This window comes from Protopterus annectens, chromosome 7.part1, assembly GCF_019279795.1.
Source record: "Protopterus annectens isolate FY-2018-M chromosome 7.part1, PAN1.0, whole genome shotgun sequence".
In the NCBI taxonomy this organism is placed as follows: Eukaryota; Metazoa; Chordata; order Ceratodontiformes; family Protopteridae; genus Protopterus; species Protopterus annectens.
Window position 1 is genome coordinate 71351413 of NC_056740.1, and position 23610 is coordinate 71375022.

Consider the following 23610-nt stretch of genomic DNA (forward strand, 5'->3'; position numbering starts at 1 on the left):
AGCTGAGGATCGGGTGGAGGCAGTCAAAAAGAGTTGGGGCTGGCTAGTATGCCCTGCAGGACTGCGGTTGCAAAGCCTGCCCTAGATTTTGAAAAGATAGGCAGGTGGCAATGCTTGGTGAAGGTATGAACAAAACTCCACGTTGCAGCTTCCAGGATATCCCTGGTAGGGACCCCTCTGAGAAAGACTGCAGAGGTTGATGTTGCCCTAGCTGAATGTGTTCTGACCCCCAGTGGGGGTGGTTTCCCATGGTGTTTGTAACAGAAATGGATGCAGTGTGCTATCCATTTGGAGATGGTTTGTTTCAATATGGCTTTACCCTCTGCCCCTGGTGCAAAGCTGACGAGTAACTGGTCAGATTTCCTAAAGGGCTTAGTCCTAGCCAGACAGAATCTGATCTGTCTGTACACATATAAAGAGTGCAGGATCCTTTCCCCCTTATTTTGAGGGTTAGGAAAAAAGGTGGGCAAATGAATAAATTGGTTGAGAGCCACACTGGACACCACCTTTGGCATGAAAGTTGGGTTAGTCCTGAGGGAGACCCTGTATGCATGAAAAATGATGAAAGGTTTCACAGCCATAAGGGCTTGTAACTCAGACACTCTTCTAGTTGAAGTGATGGCCAGAAGCAAGGCTGTTTTCCAAGACAGGAATTTTAACTCTGCTAAAGCTTCAGGTTCAAAAAGGGGAGCATGAGCTTTTCCAACACAAAGTTAAGGTCCCAAGCAGGAGAAGGGGCTCTTCTTGGTGGCCTTAAGTTGTCAGCCCCTCTAAGGAATTCTTTGATGAGAGGGTGTGAGAAGAGAGGTGGCTCAGTGCTGTAATGTGCAGAAATGGCAGAGGTATGAATTTTAATGTAAGAGAAGGACAGGCCTCTGTGGAGTAGTTCTGCTAGGTAATCCAGGATGAGAGGTAAAGAGGGCTGTGCTGGGTCAGCTCCTTTAGTCTGGATCCAGGAACAATACCTTTTCCACTTGTCAGCATAGGATTTTCTAGTACTGGGTCGTCTGGCTTCACGTATGACATCCAGGACTTGTTTGCTTAGGCTGGCCACTGGAGAAGAAGTCAAGGAATAAGCCAGGCTGCTAGGTTCAGTGTCTGCAACTGTGGATACAAGAACTCTCCCTCCTGCTGAGTCAGGAGAGTTGGAATCTGGGGCAGGTGGCATGGAGGCAATGGGGACAGACAGCGCAGTAGTGGGTACCAGTGCTGGTGTGGTCAGTTGGTCTTTCCTCTTATTTTGAGTAATACTCTGGTCAGAAGAGGTACAGGGGGAAGTGCGTAGATTGAGAGGTTTGCCCACTGGAAGGATACGGCATCCACTTTCCACGCCTTGCTGTGAGGTTCCCTGGTGCAGAATTTGCTGAGCTGGTGGTTGTAGGGTGAGGCAAATAGGTCCACCTTCTGGGTACTCCATTTTTGGGTCACAAGGTTGAAGGTGTTGTGGGTTAATTGCCACTCGTGTGGGTCTAGGAGATTTCTGCTTAAGTTGCCTGCCAGAACGTTTTGGTTGCCTGGCAGGAATTGAGCTTGAAGATGAATATGCATGGCTGAGGCTGTGTTCTAAAAGGTCATGGCTAGCCTGCAGAGAGGGTAAGAGTGGGTTCCCCACTGCTTGTTGATGTACCACATTACTGTGGTGTTGGAAGCCCCGGAGACAGCAGGGAACTGAAAGCTGTCAGTGTGCACTGAACAGCTAGCATCTCTTTTTGGCTGATGTGCAGATGAATTTGGTTTGGGCTCTAATGGACCTGAATGCACCTGCCATCCAGGTGAGCACCCCAGGCATAGTCTGATGCGTCTGTGGTTAGGATCTGGGCGGCGTGGGGTTGTGAGAAGGGAAATCCCTTGTTGTGGTTGCATGCGGCTGCCCACCAAAGAAAATCTTTCCTTAGGCAGGGTATCATAGGTATAACAGTTTCCAGGTCCTGTGAATGTTGACACCAAAGGCTTTTTAAGTACCACTGAAGTTTCCTCATATGCAGTCTGGCATATGGAATTAGTAGAATGCAGGAGGCCATGAACCTTAGAGCTTGCAGGATTTTCCTTGCAGATAGCTGGGTTCTGGTGGTCAGTTGAGAGAAGTAGCCTGTCAGGTTTGTTTTCCTGGAGTTAGAAATGCCATCTGGGATGTCGTGTCCAGGCTTGCTCCCAGGAATACAATTTCTTGACTGGGGACAAATTTGGATTTCTTCTCGTTGATAGTGTATCCCAGTGAGGTTAGTAGGGCCTTTACAAATGTCAGGTGCTGTAACAGCTTTTCCTGACTGCCTGCCTGAATCAGGCAGTCGTCCAAGTAAGGGTAAATTTGAATATTTGTCTGCAAAAAGCAATGGCTGGAGCCAGGCATTTTGTGAAAACTCTGACAGCAGTAGATAAGCCAAAGGGAAGTGCAGAGAACTGATCATACATAGACCCTGCCCTGAAATGCAGATGTTTTCTGTAAGAATCTCTGAGTGGGATATGCAGATAGGCCTCTGACATCTAGAGTGGCTAACCAGGCATCTTTGGACAGCATAGGGAGAAGCTGATGCAGTGTGAGCATTGTGAATTTTGGTACCACCAGGAAGGTGTTTAGAAAAGATAGATCTAAGATTGGGTGTCAGGTGTCCTCCTTTCTGGGTACTAGAAAAAGTCTGGAATAGAACCCTTGGCCTATCTGATCTGCAGGGACAGGATGAATTGCTCTCATGGAGAGCAGGGAATGAACTTGGTTTTGTGCCTCTGCCCACTGGTTTGGAGGAAGATCTGGGAATCCCTTTGGGGTTGGGCAAAGTGTGGAAATAAAATTTGTACACCTGGGACACTATGTTGAGGACCCATCGATCGTTGGTGATGGGAGGCCCAGTTTTCTGCATGAGAGGCAGGTTTTCCTTCGAGGGGCACGCACAGATGGGCAGAGGTGAGAGGAGGAGTTGAGTCGTCATTGGGAATTCTTTCCATAAGGGGGTGGCTTAGCACTCCCTGGGTTATAAGTGGAGGTACTCCATTGTTTAATCTCTGCATACCCTGAGGCTGCCGTCTGGGGAGTTTGTTACCCCTAGGTCTTGTCTGAAGTGGCCTTGAGGGGGCAGGAAAGGACCAATGTTTTGAGGGACAATGCCTACTGAATCTTGGAGGCTGAACTTGCAAAAAGTCTTTGTCTGCATAGATTTAGCTTTTTCTTCCATCTTTTTTAAAACCTCTTCTGCTTTGGTGCCAGACTGTCTTTGTTCAGTGGTGCATCCAATAATTTTGATTTGACATGATCTGGCAAGGTCTGTTCCTTACGCCAAGCATGCCTTCGAAGTACAGAACCTGTGACTGCTGCCCTGCAAGATGCTTCTAAGGCGTCAAACCCACATTGGAGGGTAGCCTTACTGATTTGGCTTGCAGAATGCATAAGTTCCTGTAAATATTTACTTTCTGCACAGTCAGGGAAGGTAGATATATTTGTTTAATGAATTATATGGTATGTTGCTGGTATTTCAGCATGTGGAACTGACAATTTAATGCTCCAATGGTAAGAGTTCCAGAAGTATATACTTTTTTACCCCATCTGTCTAACGCTCAAGAATCCCTGTCTGAGGGGGGTGGGATTCTTAGCTGCAGTTGCTTTTATTCCTTTCGGCCCTTGGGAGATTACCTCTGGGTCAACAGTAGGATTCTTGAAAATAAATTTGTGAGAGTCAGGGACTCTAATACCTATCAGATATCCTGGGAGCAGGAGGTAAAGTATCAGGAGTTAGACTGGATTCCATAAAAACATCATCCACAACATCCAGGACAGGGGGTACAGCTAAGGGTCTGTGCTGAGGTAAATCTAAAAAGTTCCCTGAATCTCTTTTTGGACTGAGGATAATCATGGCATTCCCAATGGAAGTGCTCTCTCAAAGTATGTAGGGTTTCACCAAAAGAAAAATCCTCTGGAGGAGAGGCAGAAGGAATGGATTCCTCTGCATCTGAATCCTCATAAGCACATAAGGGCATGTCTTCATAATCAGAAACCTCAGTCATTTGACTCTTGGTCAAATAAAGGTGCTGGGGACAAGTCTCTTTCTTTTAGCAGGAGAAGGCTGGCTGCATCTGTGATTGTGGCAAGGAAGCAGCCGCGAGTTTGGGTCGGTCTTTTAGGTGTAGCTCATACTCTGGGCCTTAGAAACTCGGTAGTTTTAGAAAGAACTGAAGACACGAAAGAAGTCATTGGTCTGTGTCAAGTATCGGTAGTGCGAAGAACTTCCTCAGAAGCCGGTGCCTATACAGCGGCTCCAGACCCATCCAAGGTAGAGACATCCGCAGGTTCCATAGTCAAAGAAGAGTCTCGCGGCATACTGGACTCCGAACAGGTCTCAGTAGTGGCCTGCAAATCCATCAATGCAGGCATCAGGGGCTGCAAAAGCACCTCACTGAGTACGGGAGAACTGGCAACTAGCTTAATGGAAGCGCCGTCGGCAGTTCTGGACCTATGCAGTCTGTCTCTGTCTTTATCCTTACGTTTTTTTGGAAGATCAGTAGTCAGATGGCTTACCAAAGCAATTTCGGAATACGGAGATCGAGAGCGAAAGTATTTAGTTACAATAAGGGCCTGACGACAAATAGTTCAGGCGTTGAACAAAGCACAAAACCAGCAATGAGGGATGTAGTGGTCTGGGCCTAAACAGGTGACGCAGTAAGAATGGAAAACTCGGTGTGATATTTGCTTTCCACAGGCGAAACAATTGTTAACTTTTTCTGACACTGGTTAGAGCAAGAAAAAAGGATTCTCAATGGTGTACTTAGCTTTAGAAGACTTCAACTTCAATTTCGGAAACGAAAAACCTCAGGTAGCGGCCAACCGGCACTCGTGTGAACGGCTTCTGCTTTAGTCTCCTCGGCAAGAGACTGATGTAATGGCGTTGGCTGCCTGGTTTTATACCACTGACGACCTGACACCAGTCCTGGAGCAACAGCAACCAACGCAGAAAAACTAAGCCTCTGGTATTCGGGGAGACTGAGGGCTACCCCTTGCAGGATAACCCAAGTGTGATGGCTGCAACAGTGAAACACGAAGATCATCATCCAAGAGGAAGAAGAAAAGATCGACAATGAAGAAATAAAACGGCCGTGCAAGACCTGGGTTTGTGAGTGCATGACTCCCTTACGTTTGACCATCATTTTACAACAGTGATTAGGAAATCCTCTGAACTTAAACAGCTCATAGCAAAAGTTATTTCTTCCAGGTAAAAAGAAGTCCTCACTACATATTAGAGATTTGTAAGTAAAAAGATCAGGCACTTCAAAGACCCAAACTGCCATGGAAGACTGGAGGCTTTGTCCATACACTCACTGTAATGCAGATTCCCTAAGAGTTATACGTGTCTTGCTTACAGGGCAATAAGGGATCTGGTAGTCCAAGAACTCTTACATCCAAACAAAGCAAACAATCCCGCTAACACTAGGGACAAAGATCTAAGTCTATTCCAAAATAAGACAAGGTAGAGGGAAAGATTTGTCATGCTGTGCTTAAACCTTCTTTGGAACAAACTCCCTCTCAAAGTTGCACAGTGTGATAGATTGTAGCTTTTAAAAAGGAGGTGGACAACTGTATGGATACTCATGCACTTATAAACTCACCTCTGGTATAAGTGGCTTGGCATGACCCTCCTTGAAAAGACAGGCAAAGTCTAAGGCTGAGTACTGGCAAGCTGGAAATAGCCTTGATGTTCAATTGCCTTGTAACTCCTACAATCTAATACTCACAGACTTCAAACCACAGTCATTAAAATATATTACCTTCTCAGTCAGATCTCAAACAAATGAGAACACCACTATGCAATACTACAAAAGTAATATGACTGCTAATCAAAGCTAATGCAGCCATCTCTGACTTTTGAACTCTTGTACTTAACACTACTGCTCACCTCTAACCTGAGAACTAACTGGAAAATTAACCATTAAGGCAGTAAGACAAAAAAAAAGAGCCCCAACTGTTTTAAAGCCCTGCTTTAGTACAACCAATGGTGAAAAGACCTTTTAAAAAAAATTCACCAGCCACCTTAAATAATTAAAAGTACTAAAATATTTTTTTCTAAAGAGAATGACTGAATTTTTACCTAATGCTTGCCATGATAGTAAATAAGTAAATCAAGAAACTGAGATCCTAAAGACTTTTTTTAGCCAAAACCTGGGCAAAATGCACAAATACACACAAACCAAGTGCAATATGTATATAGTACTATTCAGCATCTGCAAAAACATTTCAGTAAAACTACATTCAGTTTAAATGCTTCTTGCACTTCTAATTTTTACCTTTTAATGATGTGCAACGACACTTACTTCCATCCATGAGACAATGTCCATAAAAGAATCACAATATGTGTAGTGAAGATAAGAAACCATCACTTTTTCTAGGGTCAGAACTGAAACAAAATAGTTGTATAAAATCCTACCATAACCACAGATGTCCTTGTCCATGTTGCAGTATTCATAACCTTTGGGTTATCCTCTGCTCTTCTACCCAAACGTCCGGCCAGTATACAAAAGTTTTAGTCACTGAGGTACATGGGATATCTGACTTTGCCATAGGGCCAAAAAAGTGACCAGCAAAGTAATATATATATATATATATATATATATATATATATATATATAAATATATATATAAATATATATATAACATTTATTTTTATTTTACATTTGTTGACCGGGCTAGTCTAACTTGATATATGTCCATTTTCAGTAGAGGCCCGTGGAGAAAAGCTCCAAGCATGAACAGTAAACAAAGTTAACAATATATAACAAAGACATGTATGAAACAGTACATCGGTAGCATTGGTTAAAAGCAAAAAATATAGTAATATAAATATAGAATATAGACATTATGCTAAAAGTTAAACTAAGTAAAACAAGACAGGTATACTAAACACAAAGTGTGTATGAGCACAGCAGAGTCCTTATAATGTATCCTCTTACTATGAAAAAAAGTAACCAGATTTGGAGGCCTAAGTTAGGGGAGTGGGGAAAGGGGTATGAGTAGGAGGGGAAATAGATTTCAGTCTGGGTTAGCACAAGGACAAAGCCACTGAGTTTTAAGATGTTCTTTAATATGTTTTTTGAAAAGAGAAGTAGAAGCTAGGTTAGATAGTTCAGGAGGGAGCTGCTTCCAGTTTTTACCTGTAGTGTTTGAGAAAAGTGAGTCACCAGCTTTGTTGTTAGATTTAATCGAGGAGACCAGGAGTTTATTAGCAGAACGTAGTGTAGCTAGACTTTTATATGGTGAAATCAGATCAGTGAGGATAGGGGTATTATTGGAGTGGTATAGGATCTTTTGAGTGATAAGTAACTGTTGATAGAGTATATGGTTTTGCAATTCTAGCCATCCTAGTTGTTTGAGGTTAAGACAGTGGTGAGTTTTAAAGGGACTGCATGTAATGAATCTCGCTATGCTATTATAACAGGTAGAAAATTTGGAATGTTGTTTTTTGATAGGTTAGTATATATATAGCAGAGGCATAGAAAAGGGTAGAAATGAGGTGGGTCTGGGCAATAGTTTTCCTGGCTGAGGGGGTAAGGAAGGGTTTAAATTCTATAGAGAGTACCAAGTTTTTTGTTAACAGACTTTATGGTGGCGTTAATATGGTCATCATAGTTAAGACAACTGTCTATTGTAACACCTAGTAAGCGGGTGGTAGTATCTGGGGTTATGTTGGTAGCATTGTTAGAGGTTATAGAGAAGAATGGTGTGGATGATTTATGGGTTGGAGTAAAAAGCAGTATTTTTGTTTTTTTGGGATTAAGGAGGAGGCAGTGTTGCATAAACCAGTTTTCAACATTTTGGAAAACAGTTTGGGTGAGGGACTGGAGGGAGGCTATGTTCTTAGCAGTACAGATTAAGGTGGAGTCATCTGCATATTGAATGCAGGTGGCTTGAGGTATGTTCATGTGGAGGTCGTTAATAAATAAGGAAAAAAAAAAAGGGGACCCAAGATAGAGCCTTGTGGGACTCCAATGTTTACTGGGAGTACAGACGACAGATTGTTATCCCAAAGTACTGCTTGCTTTGCTACCTGTTTTGAAGATAACACCTAAACCATTGTAATGCTTGTGGATCAAGAGAATGGTACTTTAGTTTGTCTAGAAGTAAGTTATGGTTAACGATATCAAAGGCTTTTGACAGGTCTATAAATAGCGCAGAGGAAAAGGAGTTACTGTTACGATTTTTGTTTACAGAGTCAGTGAAGGATAGCAGGGCAGTCGTGCTGTGGAATGGTCTGAAGCCATGTTGGCAGTTGGCTAGTAGGTTATTTTGTAGTAGGTGGTTGAGTAGTTGTTTGTGAATACATTTTTTCCATTATCTTAGCTAATGGGAAGAGTAAGGCAATAGGGCGAAAGTTAGAAAGCTCAATAGACGATCCACCTTTATGTAGAGGGATGATGTGAGATACCTTCTATATGGTAGGGATTTTGCCTTCAGAGATAGTTCTGTCAATAAGTATAGATATGGGGTAGTCTATAGCTTTTGTGGCAATTTGTAGGTATTCAGATGGGAGTCGGTCGGCAGATGGGGTGCAAGGTTTCAGTTTTTTAAGTAGCTTAAAAATAAGAGCTATAGGAACAGGTTGTATATGAAAGGTAGGAGACGAAGTCTTGGAGGTATTTGGTGGGGAAGCAGTAGATGGAGGTAAGGAATTGACTAGGGTTTGAATGGCTTCTGTAAAGTATTTATTAAAGGCATCAGGGATCTGGTTGGAATTATTATGGTTGAAACCTAATGGGGCAGGAGTAGTTGAGTGTCCTGGCTGAAGAAGTTTGTTTAACCCCAACCAAACTTTTTGTGGAGTTTGTTGACTGGTTTGTTGGAGGTGAAGGTAGAAGTTTTTTTTTGTCTCTAAGAGTATCCTTCTTGGTGGTATTTCTTAACTGTTTAAAGAGGAGGTGATCAGATGGACATTTGGTAGTTCTCCATTTATCCCAGATTTTGTTTCTGAGGAGCATCTTTTGCTTAGTTTGTTTTGTTAGCCATGGGGCAGATTTGGTTCTTATTCTAGTAGAGTGATAAGGTGCGTGGTAGTCTAGGATTTGAAGAAAGTTAGTGCTGAAGTAGGTCACAGCCTCATCAAGTTCAAGATGGGCCAGTAGTGACCAGTCACATGCTTGCAATTCGTTCAGGAAACTATCAGGATTAAAGAATTTTTTTGAGTGGGAAGTTTTGAGTTTATGAGTAGTTGGGATATGAAATTTTTGTCTAATAATGTAAGTAAGCATATGGTCGCTAATATTGTGGGGAAGGGTTCCTGGAGTATAATTGCTAGGGTGGTTATTAATAAGGATCCAGTCAAGAGTAGATTCTTTCCTGTTAGGTTTGTGGATTCTAGTAGGAGTGGTTATTAATTGAGAGAATCCAGAGAGATTTATGTGGTTAGTAGGGTTCTTGGAACTACAGGTTAACCAGTCTATGTGGAAATCACCCAGTATAATAGTTGGGTAGAGAGGAAATTAAGTAAGTTTTCAAGAGTATTAGTATTGTTACCAGGGGGAAGATGCATACAAATTAGGTAGATAGATTTGGTGTTGTTGATTTGGAGTTTAGTAGACAGAACTTCAGATTTGGTGTCTAGTGATGGAAGCTCATTAAAGAGGGATACTTGGAGATAAAATTTATAGATAATGGCTATACCACCGCCTTTTTTGGTTTTGCAGTCACATCTAAGGATGTTATAGCCTGGAGGGGTAATTTCCTTAGATATATATATATATATATATATATATATATATATATATAGGTAGGAGGGTGGGATAGAATACTGCAACATGGAAGAGAATGTTATGGTAAGATTTTACACAAATATTCTATGTCCTTCTATCTACATGTTGCAGTATTCATAACCTTTGGGTGAGTGCCAAAGCTCAAAGAGAAGCAGAAGATGGTTTGGAACTGTTTTCCACGAATCCATGCAGGACTGCCCTAACAAAACCTGTTCTAGATCTGGAAATGTCCAGCTCGTAGTGTTTGGTGAAGGTATGGACAGATGTCCAGGTGTCCAGCCCTTTGAAGAAGACTCCAGATGGCTCTAGTGGAGTGGGTCTTAATTTTAGAGTTTAGATGTTTGCCATGGTAGGTGCAACAAAAGGAGAAGCCTTGGAAATCCAGGCATAAATAGTTTGTTTCGTCACTGCTTTCCCCATAGCTGTGAGGTGAAAGGAGACAAACAATTGTTCTGATCTCCTAAGGGACTTGGTCTTGTCTAGGTAGAACCTTAGCTATCTGTGAAAATCAAGGGAATGCAGAACTCTCTCACTGTCATTCTAGGGATGTGGAAAAATGTGGGGAGTGAATACACTGACTCAGAGAGAGCTCACTGACCACCTTAGGCATGAAGGACAGGTTAGTCCTTAGGGTCACTCTATCCTTGTGGAAGATTAAAAAAGGTGGGGTGGCTATGCGGGGCTGGAGCTCTGACACTCTCCTGGCTGATGTCAGGGCCACCAAAAGCACAGTTTTCCAAGTGCAATATTTTAGAGAAGCTGTAGCTGCTAGCTCAAAAAGAGAAATTGTGAGCTTCTCTAAAATGTATTTCAGGTCCCAGGGCAGTGGAACTGGCTTCCCGGGGGGACTAAGATGCAGGACTCTCTCTAGGAATAACTTCACTGGAAGTCGGGAGGCAAAAGGAGGGTCAAGGTGCAGACAAGCAGAAATTTTAGCCAGGTGAGCCTTAACAGAAAAATATGCCAGCCCTGCCTACAACAATTCACACATACAGGACAGCACTAAGGGGACTTCTTGAAATGGGTCCACCTGTTCTTCAAGATACCAAATAGAGACCTTTTTTCATTTGGACAAATGAGATCTCCTAGCACTGGGTTTCCTGGCCTCCTGCAGGACATTAAGCATGGCCTCAGTGTAAAGATGTCAGAAAGGGATCAAAACTCTGTCACCCACAGGGTTAGGTTCAGAGATTCCAAGTGGGGATAGATTAGGGATCCCTTGTCTTGTGTGAGAAGGTCCACTCTATGAGGTAACTTGTGATAATTGCCCCTGGCTAAATGCAGGAAGGGGGGAACCAATGCGGTGCTGGCCAAAAGGAAGTCACCAACAAGAGTTTTGGTTTGTCCTCTTGAAATTTTCATGAAATAGAAAAGGTGTCCAATGCCCTTGCTAGGGGGCTGGGTGCCCAGGTACAAAAGTGTGGAAGCCGTCTGTTCAGAGAAGAAGCAAACAGATCTATTTGTGGAGTATCCCACTGTGGACTATGTCCAGGAACACATCCCTGTGTAGTATCCATTTGTGGGATTGTGACATGGACCTACCTGCTCAAGGTGACTGCCTGAGTGTTCTGAGCTGAGGGAATGTAGATCGCCTGGAGGGTGACTCCATGTTGGGTCACCAATTCCCAGACCTGGAGTGCAAGTAAAATTTTGTTCCCCCTCTGTCTGTTCACATACCAGAGAAGTGTTGTGTTGTCTGTGAACAACTTTAGGGGAGCCTAGCTTCAGAATGTGTTGGAAAGCCCTCAGTGCAAAGATGATGTCTCGCCTCTTGTTGATGTTGATGTGTTCCCTCTTGAAGGTGCCTGTTTATTATGTTCCTTGCACCTTCAAGCTGCCCATGGCAGCTCCCCAATCCAGGTCTGAGGCATCTGTGTACATCTCCTGGACTGGGGTGAGGGGTTGTAAGGGAAGTCCTGGGTTGAGAGAGACTTGATCAATCCACCAAAGGATCTCCTTCCTTAGGCATGGTAAGAAGGGAAGTGTGGCCCAAGGGGTGAGAGTATTGGGCCCATGTGGACCTCAGGTACCACTGAAGTTTCCTCATGTGGAGTCTTGCCAGTGGCAACATGGGTATAGTAGAGGCCATATGTCCTAGGAGTTTGAGATGTTCTCTTGCTGTCATCGCAGTGGAGTGGAGAACAGACAGTAGGTATCCCTTCAGCCTTCCCACATTTGGGGTGGCAGGAATGCTCTCATAACATCTGTCCTGATTCTGCACCATGGGAAAACTTGGCCCTGGGAGGAGTTTAGTTTGGATTTGGGGAAACTGATGTTGAAACCCACAGACTGCAGAACAGAAATGACTTTTTGGAGATGGATGTGTAGGGAAGTTGAGCAATCTACCTGGATCAAGAGGTTGTCCAGGTATGGAGAAAACTGAATCCCCTGGACCCTGCAAATAGGCTATCACTACGCCAGACACTTGATGAATACCCTTGGAGCAGTAGATAGTCCAAAGGGTAAAGCAGAGAATTGAAAATGCGAGGAACCCACAAGGAAGCATAAATACTTCCTGTAATTAGGTCTTATGGGGATATGCAGACATGTATCTTTGATGTCCAAAGTGGCCAGAAATGCCTGAGGCATTAGCGTGGGGGCGTCCGGAGCGTAACCATGCAAAAAGTGGGTACCTGTAGAAAGAGGTTGAGGTGGGAGAGGTCCAGGATGCGTCTCCATGGGCCGTCTTTCCTTAGGACTAGTAAAAATCTAGAGTAAAAGCCCTTTCCCTTCACTGACAGAGGGACAGGTTGGATAGTTCCTTGAGAAAGGAGGCTGTCCAAGACTGTTAGGAAAAGGGGAAGTTGGTCCTTTGGTGGTTATGGTATGTCTCTTAAGGAGGGAGGAACGATTCAAGTTATGAAGTAGTGCTTTTCTATAACTGATAAGACTCACTTGTCTGAGGTAATGCTTTGTCAGACAGCAAGACAGTGAGAGAGTCTTTGGAATAGGGAGTATGGAATCTAGAAGGGGTGGGGAAGAAGGCAGGTAGTCACAGACTACCCGCCCTTTCCTGAAACTGAGGTTTCTGAGCTGGAGTCTGAGTAGGCCTGGAAGGAGGCTGCTGCTTCTTGGAGCTCTTTTTGTCCTGGAATGAGGAGTAGAAGCAGAATGTTTTCTGATGAACTGTGTCTTGGTGGGATAAGTCCTATGGAATTTAGGGATCGGAGAGACAGACAAATGCTTTAAATCCTGTAATTCTTTTCCTTTCTGCTGAATGGTCTTGAAAAGCTCTGCTGCTCTGGCTCCAAACAGGGCAGAATTGTCCAGGGGTGCATCCAGAAGCTTAGCCCTAATATTGTCAGGTAAGGGTTGGAGTCTCAGCCAAGGGTACCCCCTGAGGACCGAGGCAGAAGCTGCAGATATGGCAGAGGCCTCTGCAGCAACATAACTGCATCTGATCGAGTATCTTGTAACTTGATAGGACAAGGAGATGAGGTTAGATACTTGAGCCCTAGGCAGAAAAGCCAGAGGTCGTGGGCATCCTTATGGGGGATCTAACGTCCACACCTACACTTTCCTTTCCTGAATGACATGAACCTGAGCAGGCATGCAATTACCAAAATAAGAAGAAAAAAGGCCCCAATGGGGCACTTATCTTAAACATGAAGGATCCGATGGCAGAGACAGCAGGATGAGTTGACGTTCGAGTTGCGGCAGGGAAGTTCTGGATAAGGTACGTTCAAGACATCCTTTTTATGGCCCACACACCCTGTGGCCAATGTCAGACATCCCACATATCTCACACTGACTAAAGCTTTTGTATACTGGCTGGATGTTTGGGTAGAAGAGCAGAAGATAACCCAAAGGTTATGAATACTGCAACATGTGAACAGAAGGACATCTATCCTCTATAAGAAAACTAATTTACTTTTTCATGTGACAAACCTTTGTAATGCATGGCATGGAAGGCTGGAAGAGTTAAGATATTCAAAAAAATAATAATAATCCAGTGGAACACACACACGCACGGGCAAACACACACACACAAAAATAGGCAATGTGAGCTATATATTCATGAAAGTAACACAAAACCAGTTTTCACAGAGGTGCAGGATAGTACCCCAGAGCCCAAAAGGGAGAGTGAGAGGACAGCATACCCGACGAGGAGTCGGACGATTTTAGAGCAAAAGACCAACCATCAGGAGTCATAGACGCACAATGAGGTAAGCGTAGCTCCACTGGCTTCAGAAACTTCAGTCCATGGGGTCCACACATCACCAGAGGACTAAGCAGTGTTTCACCTAAAAATAAACAATAGAACTTGTTAATTTATTTTACAGTTATTAGCAAGTACCTCATTTGCAAATGTGTTTAAAAGGCATATCATACAAGGAAAACAGTCTCATGTGAACTTGGAAGGGTTGCAAAAACAGAATTAAATTATAATACTGACAGATACAATAAATATTTGCAGAATTATTTAGCAATACTAAGGTCAATATTGCCATACATCTGTGAAATAAAAAGGCATTGGGAGTTATATATATTTCTTTGATGGTTCCCTGCTGAAGCATCCTTTTCAATAAAGCTGACAACTGTACAGGAAAAGTTGCTTAAAATTCACAGCTGGTTGCATTTTGGTACTCTGGCGTTCTCTCCACTGTAAGATGAAGGGACCATACAGTTACAGTAGTGGGCACTACCGCTGCATGGATACGGTAGTAACGCAACTGTAGCTCCCACATAAAATATTGGAAGTGATGAAAATACATTTTCAAGTATTTTTTGTAAGTAGCAATTGCTGACTAGTTGGACTCTGAAGAAATTCATCATCACATAGTAAACATACAGCCATGACATTTTCAAATCCAGCATTTTTCAAAATCGCCAACATTTCTTTTGGAAACACTCTGGAACTTCTAACAGATTATAGAATAAAAGTCTTCTAAATCATTATTCCCAAAAGTAGCAGTAATAAATATGATCCCTTGAAATAGATAAAAATATGAAAAATGCAACTTGCCATGAATGGGTGAGTATGCTAGTACACATTTGTAAATAAACACTACTACCTACACACACACACACACACACACACACACACACACACACACACACACACACAAACAAACAAACAAGCAATCCAGAAGCTCCAGGTCATTTCAAACAAATGACTACTTCATCAATGTTTTGCATGTAATGTTCAACAATACAATAAATGCTTTACAGCAGATTATATCATTTCTAGTAGTATAAACTGAACAACTTAAATTAGACCTAAAATCTAAAACCACAGAAGAGCATTTGGATTTCTGCTGGTGACATTAGTCTCCTGGGCTCAGAAATGAACATGCATTGCTGAAGGAAGTAGAAGGCATCAAAGAACTATCCTACAGGACAAGCATGGAAACTAAGTTAGCCCAACAGAGAGCACATTACCACCACCAAATACAGATGGATGCATTAAAGCATAATTCTACAACAATTTATGAAACATAACACTGCAGGTTTCACAACTACTTAGAAAGACAAATCCATCAACACTGGGGATAATCATGGACGCTGGAGGACAATAAAGAGGACTTGTGCCATAGATGGAAGACCGAATGGGAAGAATGTGATCTCACCAACATAACACAAACTGCAGTGCTGTGTGACTTGCTGTTCTCTACATTGCTGACCTGTCTGATTTTAGACTGGAGTTTTTCATTTAAGGTTTGGTTACTTCCATTTTTTTGTTTACTTTATTTACTACATTTGGTTTTGTTTTAGTTTTTTGTTCTTTTTGAGCTTTAAGAGGTCTTAGCTAGAATCTGTTAGAAAATAATTATTTTGCAGACAGTGAACATCATTCCTCACTTAAAAGTATAAGTGCTTAGTGGCATCTTTCTTTAGCTGTAGTGCTGTGTGACTTGCCTTTCTCTGCCTAGGAGTCTGAACAAGAAACCGTACTCCCTGGAAGCACTCCTCACCTCAGAAGATGCTGATGTCTGTACAGCCACCGAAACATGGTTCAAAGCCACAGAAAGCATCCTGGCCATGCAGGGCTACAATGCTTTCCATGTGTTCAGACCACAAACTGAGCAGAAAGAACCAAAGGGGGAGATGTATCCATCTTCATTAAGGACAAGTACACCTCGAGACTGGTCAAACGGTATGACTCATTAGAGCTACTCCATGTGCAATTAACTATAGGCAAAAAACCCCCATCGCATCATAGCTAGCTACAAGTCCCCCACCATGAACCAGGAAAAGCATACCGCATACCTGGACTTACTGGAAACACTTGCCATAAAGCCCAACACCTTATTTCATGGGTAATTTTAATTATTCTACCATCGACTGGGAAATATACATGACCACAAACATGCTGGGTCAGACGTTCTTGGACTTTGTCAATGCAAATGCTCCGAAACAGCTAGTCAGCACTCCAAGAGGCTCAAATGTCCTGGACATAGGACTCACTAACATGGGGGAGCACTGTGGCCTGCCCCCCCTCGTGTAATGTCCGGTCTGGTAAGATTGGACCATAAATTAGTCTTGTTCCATGTAATTGTAAGGTCAAACACCCCATCAAGCTCAAAACTGCTCAAGAAGTTTTCCAAGGCAAATTAAATCCTACTAAGTAATAGTGTAAGTTGTTTCAAACCCCCCTCGAACACAGACAGCACGGACTCCTATGCAGAGGTGTACACCAATGCCCAGTATAACCACTTAAGCAGCTGTACAGAATCAGCTGCACCTGACTGGAATAAAACCTGGTCTTGATGAAAAAATAAGCCACCCTGGTGGACACCTGGTACAAACAGGCTATACAATAAGAGAAAGAAACTGATGTCCTAGAACAAGAGGGAACTGGCTCAGCAGAGGAAGAAATCCCTCTCTAACTTAAACAAATTAGAGATCTTGCTTGTCAAGTCCTCCAAAACTAACTATGAAGCAAAAATAGCCTCCCTAGCTAAGGATAATCACAAGGCATTCTTTAACTTCGCCCAAAATGTAAAAGGGTATACCCAGCTATGCGCTGAACTGGTTGTGGATAGCACCATCTATACTCAACTGGAGGTAATAGCCAACCTGCTAGCTAACACATCTGGAGCAAACTTCACCCCCCTGTCCCAACCAGTCATCCCCCGAAGTATACCTGCCACTGTTAACTCAGCCTATTACCTCAAGGAGCAGGTCATCTCTGCACTCTCCAAAACCAAAGATGCAGCATCAATGGGACCAGACAACATCCCACATTGCCTTTAAACAAATTGAAAAATGACCTAGCAGAGCCATTTGGATCCTGTTTAACCACAGCCAGCAGAACGGTGGACAGCAACAGTACTCCTTCTGCTCAAAGGGGGACCATCAACCCATCCTGGAATTTATAGGCCCATAAGCCTGACTAGCTTCATCTGCAAGGCCATGGAAAGAATCATTATGGACCTTTTCAACAAAGTCAAAGTAAACTTTACTATAGATCAGATATACACAGCAGTGCAAGCTGGTCCCAGTGCAAGACATAACAATGAGCACACAGTTTGAGCGACAGTAAAACTAATGCCGATACAGTAATACTTAAAATATTAACACAATAAATTACCACAACTGGACATGAAAACATTAGGCAATATTATCCTAGTAGGTACTGCAAAGACTATGACTTTACCATTGCGATTGCTTAGATATTGCATTTCATCAGCTGTAGTATGATACATTCTGAAGTTTATATTGCACATGGGTGGAGTGGTGACAAACTCCTAACTATTGCACATTCAGGAAGTAATAGCATAAGAAATCAGTCTAACTGTACAAGTTACTGAAGCAATTTGCCAGTATGATTACTATACATGATACTGCACAGCGAGTGGCATATTGATAGGATTACTTGCTAGCATGCCTGGTATTCAAATTCAGTAGCCTTATGGATAAAGGGAAGAAGCTCCTGCTCAGTCTAGAAGTTTTGCTGCGATACCGCCTGCCCGAAGAAAGGCAGACGTACATGCCATGGGCAGGGTGAGTGGGATCGTGGATTATCTTCCTAGCCCTTCCCAGACACAGAGTCTCGTGCAGATCAGCCATGGGTGGGAGAGAGGAACCAATTACTTTTTCCGCTGTCCTCACTACCCTCAGGACAGCCTTGCAGTCAGATTCTTTGCAGTTACCATAGCAAATATGTTATTTGAGAGGATGCTCTTGATGGTCCCCTTGTAGAAGGCTTTCAGGATGGACAGGTTTGCCTTCTTCAGTTTTTGTAGGAAGTGCAGATGTTGTTGTGCCTTCTTCACTATATGGCTAATATGAGTCAACCAGGATAGGTCATCTGAGATGTGCACCCCCAAGCAAGTACAGTTGTGCAAAATCTTACCATAACTTTAGATGTCCCTCTCTTCTATATGCTGCTGTACCCATAACATGAGGAAGTCTGCCTCCGGTTGACTCATACATCCTGCCATTTTACAAAAGTTAGCTGCTACTGCGAAAGTATGTGTGACAGCCGGCAGCATTCAGCATACGTCGGCCATACCGTTGTAGTCAGCACGCACCTACCTCAGAACTGGATGCCGCCAGAAACCATCGACTATGGAGTGGGTACTCAGGAGTCAGGCAAGCATCGGGGGGAAGGCAGGGTGGGAAGCTATACAGCAGCATATAGAAGAGAAGGACATCTAAAGTTATGGTAAGATTTTACACAGCTGTACTATTGTCCTATTCATATGCTGCTGTATCCATAACATGAGGGAGAGTGCAAATGCTGATGCTATTAAGAACTGGGTGGAGGAACGGAGACATTTTCCACAAAGCCACGAAGAATGGCCCTGGCAAATTCTGCTCTGGACTTGGAAATAATGTCCAACTTATAGTGTTTGGTGAAAGTGTGGACAGATGACCATGTAGCTGCTTCTAAAATGGTAGCTGTATCCAATCCCTTACAGAAGGCACCAGAGGAGGACGCAGCCCTAGTGGAGTGTGCCTTCACTGGAAAGGGAAGCCTTTGCCATGGGCTGTGTAGCAAAAGGAAATAGTTTTAGAGATCCAGGAGGAAATGGTTTGCTTGGAAACAGGGTGCCCCAGGGCTCTTGGGTGCTAGGAGACAAACAACCTATCAGATTTAAGGATGGATTTGGTCTTGGCCAAATAGCATCCGAGTTGTCTAAGTACATCCAAGGAGTGAAGGATCCTTTCAGCAGAGGTTTGAGGTGAAGGGAAGAAGGTAGGAAGATTGACGGCCTGATTTAAGGAAAGTTCATTAACTACTTTGGGCATGAAGAATGGGTTAGTGCTTAAGCAGACCCTGTCCTTGTGGAAAACTGTGAAAGGGGAAGAGGCCATGAGGGCTTGCAGTTTGGGGACCTGTCTAGCTGAAATAACGGCCACCAAGAGGATAGTTTTCCATGTGCAGTGTTAGAGACAGCAGTCCTTGGCTGGCTCAAAGGGTGGTAAGGTCAGTTTTTCCAATACAAAATTAAGATCCCAAGGGTGGGAATGGGCTTCCTTGGAGGTCTAATGTGTAGTACCCCCTTTTAAATGAGCTTAACTTCCAGTCTGGAAGCTGGGGGGGGGTGAGGGGTAGACATGTTAAGATGGCAAACAGATGTGCTTTAATTGAAGAGTATGACAAGCCAGAGTTAGTCAGTTCACATAGGTAAGAAAATACCACTGGAAGTTCTACAGTCAGTGGTAGGATATTACATTTTAGACACCAAACTGAAAACCTTTTCACTTGGATAGATAGGATTTTCTGGCCACCTGCAGAACCTGGGGAACATTCTCTGTGCAAAGGTGTCTGAAGGGAATCGACGCCCATCACCCAAAGTGTAAGGTTTAGGGTGGATATTTGGGGGTGTATGAAAGTTCCCTTCTCCTGTGTGAGCAGGTCCATCAGTTTGGGTAACTTGTGGTGATTACCCTTGGCTAAATTATCTAATAGGGGGAACCAATGCTGCCTTGGCCAAAAGGGGGTCACCAACAAGATTTGAGGCTGTTTTCTTTGAATCTTCAGCAGAACTTTTTTGTAAGAGAGGGAAGGGGGGAATGTATAACCGAACATCCCCTTCCATGGAAAGGAAAGAGCATCCACCCTCCATGCCCCAGGAGAGGGTTATCCTCGTGCAGAAGGGTGAGAGTTGCCTGTTCATGGGGGAGGCAAAAAGATCTACCTGAGGTATACCCCATCGATGGACCAGGTCCAGGAACACATCCCTGTTTAGCATTCATTCGTGGGATTGAGCACCTGCCATCACATTTTCTGTAGAAGGTTTGTAGACAGCTAGGAGGTTTACATGTCTCTGTTGGGTGATTTCCCATGCCTGTATGGCCAATTTGCATAGCTGGTAGGAATCTGACCCCCCCCCCCCCAGTTTGTTGATGAACCACAGCATAGTGGTATTGTCTGTGTACCATCTCAGCACACCTGGCAGAATCCGATCCTTGAAGATTTGGAGGGCCAATATCAAGGCTCTCATCTCCTTGATACTGATGTGTTCACTCTGTTGGCCCAGAGTCCAAGCATCTCTCACTCTCCATTCTCCTAAGGTTGCACCCCAACCCGAGTCTGAAGCATTTTTGTACAGATCCTGGTTGGGGGGGGGGGGGGTTACAGGGGAAGACCTGGATTGGCAGAGATCTGTACAATCCACCAATTTAGTTCCCTGGAAAGGCAGGGATATCGTAAACTCCAGAGGGTGCAGGCATTGTTTCCAGATTGTCCTTAAGTACCACTGGAATTTTCACATGTGTAGTCATGCTAAGGGTACCATGGGAATGGAGGAAGCCATGAATCCCAAGAACCTCAGAAACTCCCTGGCCGACAATGCTTGGAGAGGGAGAATCTCCTGGAAATAGGATGCGAGGGACAGAATCTTGTCTGGAGGGAGACAGGCCATCATTTGTCCTGTGAAATCCTTCATCCTAAGAACACATGACCCTGAGAGGGTGTCAGGGAGGATTTGTGAAGCTTTATGGCGAACCCCAGGTGCTTCAAGAGGGTGATGGTGAAGTCTAGATGTTGTTGGACCAACTGTGGGGACGATGCCTGGATAAGGATATCGTCCAGAAAGGGGAAGAGTTGGATCCCCTGCATTCTGGCAAAAGCAGTGACTGGGGCTGGACACGTTGCGAAAACTCTTGGCACCGTAGAGAGACCACATGACAAAGCACAAAACTGAAAATGCACATAACCCACTGAGAAACAAAGGAATTTCCTGAAGAGAGAATGGATTGGAATATATAAGTAGGCATCCTTTATATCTAAGGACACCATGAAGGCCTGAGGGAGGATCAGGGGAAGAAGCAGGAAGGGTTAGAATCCGAAAGGAGGGGACCTTGAGAAACATGTTTGACAAATCAAAGATGGATCTTGCAGGGACCATTTTTCCTGGGGACCAGGAGCATCTTGGAGAAGAATCCTTTCCCACTTGATTGTGGAGGTACCTCTTGAATTGAGAGAGTAGGGTGCCAGAACTGGGGGAAAGGAAGCCATTTGGTCTTGAGGGGGTTGAGGAATGTCTCTGATGGTAGGTCTGGTTTCTCACACCATGAAATAACCTAGTTTTATTATTGAAAAGACCCTCGAGTCCTGGGTAACTAGTTTTCAAGCAGTGAAGGACAGGGAGAGATGCATGGAGAGGGGGATGTCTGGGCTTAATGCCTGGTAGTCACAGACTACCTGGCCTAAAAAGGCCATTTTTGTACTGGAGTAAAGTGAGAAGACCTGGAGGGGTCTGCCTCAAATCTTTTTTTCCCACTGGGTGGCAGGTGTCTGGAAGACCTTCTCACAAAGGTAGCTTGAGCTGGATAGTTCCTCTGGAAGCAGGGATCTGGGGAGACAAATATATGCCTGAGGTCCTGGAGCTCTTTGCCCTTCACCTGAAGGGCCTTAAAGAGTTCAGCAGCCACTGAACCAAACAAAGCCTTGTTATCCAAGGGAGAGTCCATGAGTTTTGACTTAATGTCATCAGGCAGAGGCTGTAGCCTAAGCCAGGAATATCTACTGGTGACAGAACCTGAGGCCGCAGCTCTTGATGAAGCCTCCACTGTGTCATAACTACACTTTATGGAATGTCTTGTTACTTGACTGCAGGAAATTAACAAACTAGAGACCTTAGCTTTGATTGGGGAATCAGGAAGGTCATCCAACTGTTTTATAGCATCAGTAAGAATGTCCAAGGAATATTTGGCCATATGAGTTTGGTAGTTTATGGCTCTCACGGCTAAAGTGGCAGAGGTATATACTGTTTTGCCCAGCCTTTCCATTATTCTGCTTTCCTTCTCCAAAGGCATGAGGGAAGTGGAGAGGAAAAGTTTGGAAATTTTATCTGCAGCTGCTGAAATCATAGAAGGGTCTGCAGAAGGGGCCTTGAAGAGGAATTTTGCATCTTCAGGGACTTTATAAAATCTGTCTAGGTGGGTTGTTGCAGGGTGTTGTGAATCTGGGGCTTTAGAGGCAGCCAGGAAGGCATCCAAAAAGGTAAGATGCACAGGAGGAACTGCAGACAGATTAGAGGACTCCATTTGTAAAAAGTCATAATACCTCTTTTGAGTCTCAGTAACTTGACTGCAATCCCACTTAAAGTCCTTCATTTGCACTATTGTTTCCCCAAAGGTAATGTCTTCTCCTGGGGAATCCATTCCATTTGACTCCTCCTCTGGAGAAGCATACCCCAGAGGGGAGGCAATTTGGGATGTACAAGTTAGGAATTCACCCCCTGAAGAATCCTCTTCAGAGGAAATATCAGCTACTAATTTGCCCTTAGGAGTAAAGACTGAAGGGGCTTGGGCAGGGGCCTGGCGTGATGCAAGGAAGGCATTAAGTAGCCCTGATTAAAGGCCTGCCAGTCAGGTGCCTGGTCAAATAGCATAGATGGCTGAGAAGGAGCATGGTCAAACAGCATGGATGGTTGAGGAGCAATGTGTTTTGATTTTTAATTCTTCTGTTGTGGAGCATCTGACAGACATGTTGGTTATGTGATGTAGGGAAGGAGGGCTGGACGTCGGGCGGCATTCCACAACATCAGAGATAATGTCTTTGTGGATGACTATTTGGGAAACCCCACATGGGCCCTCAGAAATTATGAGCCTTGGTTCCCCTCCGGCACCCAAGTCGGACGCCTGCGACTCCCTCTGGGATGTGCTAGTGGCTTGTTTGATGACTTCTTCCCAGGTTTCTGTCAGTGGAATCTCTGTGGATTGTGACTCAGAGCCTTTACAGGCCTCGAGAGGTACGGTCAGAATAGAGGGTGCAGCAGTAGGATCAGGCCGAGATTTCTTGGCCTTTTTTGTGGGCGGCTCTTCAGAGGTTCCTGACATCAGGTCCATGTCTTTGGCTAAGCGTTTCAAGCACTGATTCTCTACATATAATTTTAATACAGCCAAGACTGCTCCTAAGGGTTTTAGGAACAAAAGTCTGACAGATTCCACAAGTGGTGCGGGTTGTGGTCTTGGCCTAGACAGACTAGGCAGTGCTCGTGCTAGTCTTTATGTGGAGCCTGCCTTCCACACTGACACTTGCCCTTTCTATCTGACATTAACCCACAGCACAATAGCAAAAAGGTAACCAAAACCCCTATGGGGTACTTATCTGAACACATACAACACAAAGTAATTTGTCCAAGTGAGCGACTACCGGAGCTGGCAGTCACACAGGTGACAAAAAAGATCTGAGGTAGGTGTGTGCTGATGTCGGCTTTATACCCGACGTCCATTTATGGCCAACATATGCTGAATGCTGCAGGCCATTGCACATACATTTGTAGTAGCAGCTAACATTTGTAAAATGGACGGATGTATGAGTCAACAAAGGAGGACATCTTGCTGTTGTGGACTCTTTCCACTGCCACCCCCTTAATTTCCAGAGGTTGATGCATCTCCTGAGTCCTCTTGAAGTCCATTATTAATTCTTTGGATTTCTTAGATTTAAGGCCAGATTGTTGCTGTTGCACCAACCTATCAGATGTT

The 23610-nt window shown here is 44.0% G+C and overlaps 1 protein-coding gene across 7 annotated transcripts in view; it reads right to left on the bottom strand.

Annotated features, from left to right (window-relative positions):
• TJP1 (tight junction protein 1) overlaps nt 1-23610 on the bottom strand; it is a 2268071-nt gene that overhangs the window by 193051 nt on the left and 2051410 nt on the right. For 3 of the 7 annotated variants that reach the window (XM_044078562.1, XM_044078561.1, XM_044078559.1), the window contains one exon: nt 13824-13967. In XM_044078562.1, coding sequence (XP_043934497.1) covers nt 13824-13967 — 144 coding nt within the window. The remainder of the gene's footprint in view (nt 1-13823; nt 13968-23610) is intronic. The other 4 variants (XM_044078564.1, XM_044078563.1, XM_044078565.1 and 1 more) reach the window with 2 other exon arrangements.